Below are 8,336 nucleotides of genomic sequence, written 5' to 3' on the forward strand. Positions count from 1 at the left end.
ACACTCAGGGACCAATACTCAGAAAGAAACTTCATGTGAATATAAGTGATAATTTTTTTTTTAGAAAACCATAGGCATGGAAGTACTGATAATTGTATATCGTATTGTAGAGTGTCTGGCACAGAAAACAAAATTAGCGCCCCGGGAGGGGAGGGGAACTGAGAAGCAGAAGGCTCATTTTGTTAGCTTTGCCGAAAGACAGGCTCCTTCCAGCCCCCCTGCCCCAAAATGTGCCAGCTGGTCAATACAGGAACAACAGTTTTAGAAACGGGTGCCTGAGTTTTGATTTGTGTTTTCCTCTTCCCTCCTTGTTCCTTTATCCTTGTGTGTCATGTTTTTCTTTTGGATTGTAAGCCTGCAGGGGCAGGGACTGTCTGCTTGTAACAGATCATATGTAAGCCACCGAGGGAGCCTTTGGGGCTGAAGAGCAGGGCACAAATACTTTAAATCAGGGTTTCCCAAACTTGTGTCTCCACCAGCTGTTTTTGAACTACGATTCCCACTGGTCCTGCTAGCTGGGGATGATAGGAGTTGTAGTCCCCAAACAGCCGGAGACACAAGTTTGGGAAACCCTGCTTTAAATAAACAAAATCAGAACTTCAGATTAACTCCTAGCAAGTTTTGCATACAGGAAACGCCCGTTCAAAAGCTCTTTCTTTCCTTGATATGATATGCTTTAAACCTGGTCCTTTGAAACCTCAGATGAAGCGGCGAACCTGTTTATAGATTCAGTCCAGGTTGCTGCAGAGGGGTGTATGTGAACAGTTGGGTGTAATAAAGGAATAAAGGAATTGGGCAACCTAGATTTGCTAGTTCTGTGGTTCCAGGTGATAGCCTGGAAGTGGCCTTACCTGTGTTTCCCTCTCTCCTACAGGGCAAGTTCTACCTGGTCATTGAAGAGCTGAGCCAGCTGTTTCGCTCCCTGGTCCCCATCCAGCTGTGGTATAAATACATCATGGGGGACGACCCGTCCAGCAGCTATTTCCTGGGGGGGATTCTCCTGATCTTGTACAGCCTCTGCAAAGTAAGTGGTCAGCCTGAGGGCCAGGGGTGGGGAAAGATTTAGGCCACTTACAGCCTTTTGGTCTAACCTACCTCACAGGGCTGTTGTGGGGATTAAATGAGGAGGAAGGAGAACCAGCCGCTCCACTTTGAGCTCCTTGCAGGAAAAGTGGGTGCTGGAGGAGACTCTTGAGAGTCCCATGGACTGCAAGAAGATCAAACCTATCCATTCTTAAAAGAAATCAGGCCTGAGTGCTCACTAGAAGGACAGGTCCTGAAGTTGAGTCTCCAGTATTTTGGCCACCTCATGAGAAGAGAAGACTCCCTGGAAAAGACCCTGATGTTGGGAAAGATGGAGGGCACAAGGAGAAGGGGACGACAGAGGATGAGATGGTTGGACAGTGTTCTCGAAGCTACTAACATGAGTTTGGCCAAACTGCGAGAGGCAGTGAAGGATAGGCGTGCCTGGCGTGCTCTGGTCCATGGGGTCACGAAGAGTCGGACACGACTGAACAACAACTACAATTATATTTTTAATTTAAAAAAAAAAAATCCCAGCAAGTCATGAGAAAAACCATTTTCCACTCGAGACCCTGGAAAGCTGCTGCCAGTCAGAGTAGGAAACATTGGGCTAGATAAGACAAGTAGCCTGATCTGGGATAAAGCAGCATTCTGTGTTCCTTTGCGAGGACGTCAGTGCCCATTCACACTGCGCTAGAGTGCAGGTTTAGTTGCCAGTGGTGGTTTTATCAGCCTCCCAGCAGGCTGCCATTCAACAGGCGAAGCTTTGATCTCGCTTCAGAGAAAATGCTGTCGCTTTCCTTGAAAGGCAGAAATAGCACCTCCTCCCCCCCCCCCGCCCTCTCATCCTACGGTGAATTTCTACCTCTTTTTGTTCCAGTCTTTTGACATCTGCGGTCGCGTGGGAAGTGTGAGGAAAGCACTGAAGGTCCTTTGCACCCCCCAGGTAGGTAGGCAGCTGCTTTGCTTTCCTATAATTAAGATAATTGGATGCTTCAACAATGGCAAGGAAGAGCATTCATCGGAGCGGCAAGTGACTGACGAGATTCTCTGCAGGGAGCGCGGGGAATTGCTTAGCATTGCGCCGGTTAGGAAAGATTTGAGGAGTCCAGCTAAGTTAGCACATCCCTGGAAATTGCAGGAAATTATTCTCGGCCGTATTATTCGCCCCAAAGCAAGCAGTGAAGAAGCAATGGCAGCCAGTACTTAAATATATAGACAAGGGGGGGGGGGGGCAGACAGGCTGAAATGTGGCCCACCAACCCTCTCTACCTGGCCCCCAGAACTTTCCCTAGGCCACGCCTCCAGTCCCCAGCCACACCCCTCACCAGCCCTGATTGACACCCAAGTGTTGGAGTCACTTTAATGCAGGCAACTGCCCCTATGCCTCACATTTGAGAGGCAGTGTGGTATAGCGGTGAAGAGTGCCGAGCTAGGACCTGGGAGACCGGGGTTTGAATCCCCCTCAGCCACGAAGCCCTCAGGGTATCAGGGACTGGACAGAGGAGGAATGGTGGAGACCGCCTCCCCAGCCTGAGCCTTCCAGAGAAGAGAAGACAGTATAGATTTACAAAAGTGGTTTGAAGGAGGTCATAGCTCAGAGGCAGAGGAGGAGAGAAGCTGGGAAATAATGCGGGAAGAGGAGGAGGAAGCAGAGCCGGAGCAGCTGGCTGATACGTTATCACTAGAAAGCATTCCAGACCCCCCTTCTCCCAGAACCCAGTGAGCATTGAAAGTAGGAGAGCAAAGGGCTCAGAGACAAATGGCCGTAAGCGACCACCGTAATCGGGGTGGTGCTGTTGACGATTGAGGAGAGAAGTGGGGTGGAAATTACTCGGAGCAACGCTATTACTCGAGGCTGCTTTTCTCTGTGAATACTGAATAAAAGAACTTGGTAAGAGCTCACCTTGTTTATTTGTTCCTGGCAGCCTACCGTGGGGTGGGCGGGGGGAGGATCGGATTCCCTGACACCCGACACGGGGTGGCCTCATGGCCCAGCCGGTGTTTCACTGCCTGACCTACCTCACAGGGTTATTGTGGGTATAAAAGGCAGAGGAAAAGGCGGGATCGAAATGTAAAACATTTCACATGATCTGGGAGACCGGGGTATCTGAAGAAGTGTGCATGCACACGAAAGCTCATACCAGGAACAAACTCAGTTGGTCTCTAAGGTGCTACTGGAAAGAATTTTCGATTTTGTTTTGACATGACATCCTGTCGTTTTGACTGTGCGCTTCTCCCTTTTCCAGACCTATGGAGTCCGTGCGACCAGTCAGCAGTGCAGTGAGGCTGGCGACATCTGTGCCATCTGCCAGGCCGAGTTCCGGGAACCGCTGATCCTCTTATGCCAGGTAACACAGACTGAATTGGCGCAGAGCAGCCTGGGCAAAGTGGCACTGTCCTCACCCAGCCTGCTAAGTCGCCTCTGGGCTTAGTTTGGCAAACCGGTGGGGTAGAATGATCACACAAATTGTAGGTGTCGCAGCGGCACACAGACACACACAACAGCACTTTCCATGAAATCTGGCATAATTTTATCATGTATTTAAATTAATAAACTCATGGTATGGAAGTAGCCTCAGTTTATGACTGGTCGGCAAAGTTCACCCTTCATGGGTTGGATTGCAGACGCGATTTCCGGCGCCGCGAAAACGAGTCCCCGTGCCGCGCTGCGCCGGTTTAGCGCAGCATGCAGGGACTCACCAAGCGGGTGGCTCAGTTAAGGGGCGGCTCGTGGGCCAGTTAAACGACCCTTGTGGGCCGCTTGTGGCCCATGGGCCTTAGGGTGCTGACCCCTTGTTTATGACATGGTCTGGTTTCTATAGACTGGAGAGTTGTGGTTTTTTTAAAATTAAAACAACAACAACAAACCCCTTTTATTATCTTTATTTCCCACCACCTGTATCCTGTAGCATAGAAAACAAAGAGGATAATGTAATGAGCTAAACGCTGCAGTGTTGTTGGCAAAGTGTATTACATATTTTTTTTTCTTGGGTAAGTGTACACTGTTAGTGTACCAGGTGGCACTGTGGGTTAAACCACAGAGTCTAGGGCTTGCTGATCAGAAGGTCGGCGGTTCGAATCCCCGCCACGGGGTGAGCTCCCGTTGCTCAGTCCCAGCTCCTGCCCACCTAGCAGTTCAAAAGCACGTCAAAAGTGCAAGTAGATAAATAGGTACCGCTCTGGCGGGAAGGTAAACGGCGTTTCTGTGCGCTGTTCTGGTTCGCCAGAAGCGGCTTAGTCATGCTGGCCACATGACCCGGAAGCTGTCTGCGTACAAATGCCGGCTCCCTCGGCCTATACAGCGAGATGAGTGCCGCAACCCCAGAGTCGGACACAACTGGACCTGATGGTCAGGGGTCCCTTTACTTTACCTTTACACTGTTAGTTCCTAACAATTTCAGTTCCTAGAGATGTTGTTTGCAGAGTGGTTGGATGAGCTCGTATATCCTAATTGCTTTTATTTAGTTTTTTAATGCCTTGACAACTTATCTCCCCTGCCTCTTTTAGTAAATGTCCACGTTTTGAAATTTGGTTTTTAAAGAACTGAAGAAGAAAAGAATAACTGGGTATAATCTGGCTTGTATAGACCGGAGAGTTGTTGTTTCTTTATGAAAAAAACCCCCGAAACCTTTTATTATCCTTATTTCTCACGATCCTTATCCTGTAGCATAGAAAGAATAGAGGTTAATATAATAATTGAAGCACTGCAACGTTAATGGTAAAAGGCCAGTGGTTTTCAACCAGTGTGCTGTGGCACCCAGGGGTGCCTTGAATGATGGTCAGGGGTGCTGTGGGCAACACTGGCCTCTGTCCCTCTTTCCTTCCCTCCCTCCTCTGATGCCCTCTCAAGTCTCTGCCTCCCAAAGGCTTGCACAGCTGTTTGTTGCAGCAGCTCTAGCTACAAGCTCCCCAAGTGAATGGTGGCTCTGGGGCTGGCCAGGGGGTGATTCCCAGTCTCCTGTGGGGCAGTGTGAAGAGGCACCTCTCTTTGGGGTGGAAGGGGGCAGCTCAGAGACCAGAAATGGTGGCAGCTGCTTCCAGGACTCCCAAGGAAAAGGGAGAGGGTGAAGAGGCTGAGGGAATGCTCCCCAAGAGAGGGTGTTCAAAGTGGGGTGAGGGGCTGCTGGCTCTCCAGGCAAGGGGTGAAATAACTGGGCTCCACAGGGGTGCCACAGAAAGAATGTAGTTGGTCAAGGGAGCCGTAGGCCCAAAAAAGGTTGAAAACCTCTGGTAAAGGGGATTATAATTTAGACTCATAGGAATTGTAGAGTTGGAAGGGACCACGAGGGTCATCTAGTCCAACCCCCTGCAATTCAGGAATCTCTTGTTCAACATGGCACTTGAATGCATGACCCTGAGATTAAGAGTCTCATGATCTACTGAGCTATCTCACTTAGGACTGGGGAACCTTCTCTGGCCAGAGGGTTTAAGTGACATGCTTTTAATTTGTCTGGGAAGAGTACACAGTTAGTTCCTAATGCTGAAAAGAGGGTTTTTTGCCTTGCAGCGGCCGGGGGCGGGGGCGCATTGGACGAGCTTAGATCCTAATTACTTTTATTTTTACTTTAGTTTTTGAATGCCTGGGAAGCTAGTCCCCCCTCCATTTTTGCATATGTCAACACTTTGAAAGTCATTTTAAAAAAAATGGAAGGAAAAAAGAATTGGGGATAGGGTAAAGATTTCAGCCTCCTCAGAATCGGGCCCGGCGCCAGCAACAAGCAGCCTCGGGCACCTGCCAGCATCCACCATCGCTCGTGTCTTTGTGGCTCCTGAGCAGCAGGAAGTTGCTAGTCAACATTTTTTTATTAAAAAAGAAAAAGAATTTCCGCACAGTGCCACAGAAGGGTGCGCGTTCAAATACTCTTGGCGCCCCTCTTGGTGGTCCTTTCCATTGCTACATGCGGGCTGCTTCCTGCTTGTTGTACACCAGGCACGTCCGACAGGTAGATCGTGATCTACCGGTAGATCACTGGACGTCTGTGGTAGATCTCTGGTAGATCACTGGCTCCCCCCCCAAAGAAGCTCAACAACTTTGGCTCCCCTAAAAAATGCTCAACATTTTAGCCCTTCTCCCTTCCCCCCCCAAAGGGCTTTCCTCCCATGTCAGAAAAGCTCAACAACTCTGGCCTGAACCCCTAAAAAATGGGCCTTCCTCCTTCCTAAAAGAATCTCAACAACTCTGACCTGAACCCCACAAAAGGGGGTAGATCACTGCCAGTTTTTAACTCTATGAGTAGATCGCAGTCTTTTTGGAGTTCGCCACCCCTGTTGTACACCATCCTGCATTTTCAGCACCGTTCGCCTCTGCAGAAGATCCCGGGTTCAAGAATAATGACAATAACCGTTGCTCCTTTTGCCTATAAAGCACGTCTTTTGCGAAGAGTGTCTCTGCCTCTGGTTTGACCGGGAGAAGACCTGCCCGCTGTGTCGCTCTGTGGCCGTGGAGACCTTGCGGTGTTGGAAAGATGGTACCACCTCGGCTCATTTCCAGGTGTATTAAACAGGATGAATAAAATGGCGTCTCTCTCTCTCTCTCTTTCTTTCTTTCTGTTTCTCCTTCTTTGGTGGTGGAAAGAAGGAGCATTTGCCTGCATGCTTACCTGAAGTCAGGGATGCGGTTGGCGCTGTGGTCTAAACCACAGAGCCTAGGGCTTGCCGATCAGAAGGTTGGCGGTTCGAATCCCCATGACGGGTTGAGCTCCGCTTGCTCGGCCCCTGCTCCTGCCCACCTAGCAGTTTGAAAGCACGTCAAAGCGCAAGTAGATAAATAGGTATCGCTCTGGCGGGAAGGTAAACGCCGTTTCCATGCGCTGCTCTGGTTCACCAGAAGCGGCTTAGTCATGCTGGCCACATGACCCAGAAGCTGTCTGTGGACAAATGCGGCTCCCTCGGCCTATAGAGCGAGATGAGCGCCGCAACCCCATAGTCGTCCACAACTGGTCAGGGGTACCTTTACCTTTACCTTTTACCTGAAGTCATCGCAACCCTGCTCCCCTCCCATCTTACTGGACCCTCGCATCTTTTCTCAGGACCTGCCAGGAGCTGTGAAGAACGTCCTCCTTTCATATATTTGATGTTTGTGTTGGCCTCTTCTGCTCAGAGCCAACTAGGGGAAGGGCTGTAGCTCCGAGGGAGAGCATCTGCTTTGAGTGCAGAAGGTCTCTGGTTCAATCCCTGGCATCTCTCCTAGGAGGGGGCTGGGGAAAAATCCCATTTGAAACCCTGGTGGGTTGCTGCCAATCAGTGTAGACAGTATTGAGCTAGGTGGACCCAAGGATATGGGTCAGCCTTCCGTTTATTTCCGTCCTTGATCTGGATACATGAGGACTAGAATCTTACACTCTTTTTTGAGGGGAAGATCCAATGCTTAGTGGCAGAGCACCTGCTTTGCATTCAGAAGTTCTGATGTAGAGGTGGGAAAGCCAGAGTGTCACTGTGTTGGCTGTACTGAGCTAGATTGGCCAATGGCCTCACTTGGTAGAAGGCAGCCTCCTGCTTAATTCCAATCTTCCATTTGGAATCATGAGGACTAGCGTCTTCTTTTTAAGGAAAAATTCCATAGCTCACGGCTAATACCAAGCTAGACGGACCAACTCAGTATTACACGCCTTTTCATGTTCCTATGAACGTTCGGAAGTGAGTGGGGATCTGATGGGCACATCACTTGCATTTCTTCTGAATCCCGAGTACCTTCTTTATGTGCAGAAGGTCTCAGGTACTGCTGAGAGAGACTGCAGCGCTGCTGCCAGTCACTGTTGGCAGTATTGAGCCAGATGGTCCAAGGGTCTGGCTGAGTGTTAAGGTAGCTTTCTGTGTTCATAATGGAGGCACCAAATACCTTATTTCCACCTCTCTTACATTTTGGGTGACCTAAAGGGAAGGACTCGTTCACAACGGCTCATAATTAACCGAGGGAATTGCTGGACACTCAGTTAATACTGTTTTAAAAGAGGTATTGGACAGATATTTCACAGGGTGGCTGTTATTGAGGATCATAGAATTGGAAAGGTAACACAAGGGTCACCTAGTCCAACCCCCTGCAATGCAGGAATCTTTCGCCCAACGTGGGATTCGAACACACAACCCTAAGATTAAGAGTCTCGTGCTCTACCAACTGAGCTATCCAGCCTGGATGGGATGTTTTGGAAGGGCTTTGCTCACTGAAGCTAAGCGATGGTGGTGCCACCCTTAAGTTGAATCCATGAGTCCAACATGTAAGCTCTCTGTTAATATAAGCAGCATTTCCACGGAGCTCCCAGAAGCTTCTTGCCAACGGACTCACATTAAACGAAGCTTGCTCCGTTGGATGG

The 8,336-nt window shown here is 49.5% G+C and overlaps 1 protein-coding gene across 1 annotated transcript in view; it reads left to right on the top strand.

Annotated features, from left to right (window-relative positions):
- Window positions 1-6,545, top strand: part of RNFT2 (ring finger protein, transmembrane 2) — a 36,085-nt gene extending 29,540 nt beyond the window's left edge. Inside the window, exons 6-9 of the mRNA XM_033135879.1 lie at window positions 875-1,024; window positions 1,904-1,969; window positions 3,273-3,374; window positions 6,392-6,545. Of these exons, the coding sequence (XP_032991770.1) occupies window positions 875-1,024; window positions 1,904-1,969; window positions 3,273-3,374; window positions 6,392-6,526 (453 nt within the window). The 3' untranslated portion in view covers window positions 6,527-6,545. The remainder of the gene's footprint in view (window positions 1-874; window positions 1,025-1,903; window positions 1,970-3,272; window positions 3,375-6,391) is intronic.
- The last annotated feature ends 1,791 nt before the right edge of the window (window positions 6,546-8,336 follow it).

The sequence above is a fragment of the Lacerta agilis genome, chromosome 17, assembly GCF_009819535.1.
Source record: "Lacerta agilis isolate rLacAgi1 chromosome 17, rLacAgi1.pri, whole genome shotgun sequence".
In the NCBI taxonomy this organism is placed as follows: domain Eukaryota; kingdom Metazoa; phylum Chordata; class Lepidosauria; order Squamata; family Lacertidae; genus Lacerta; species Lacerta agilis.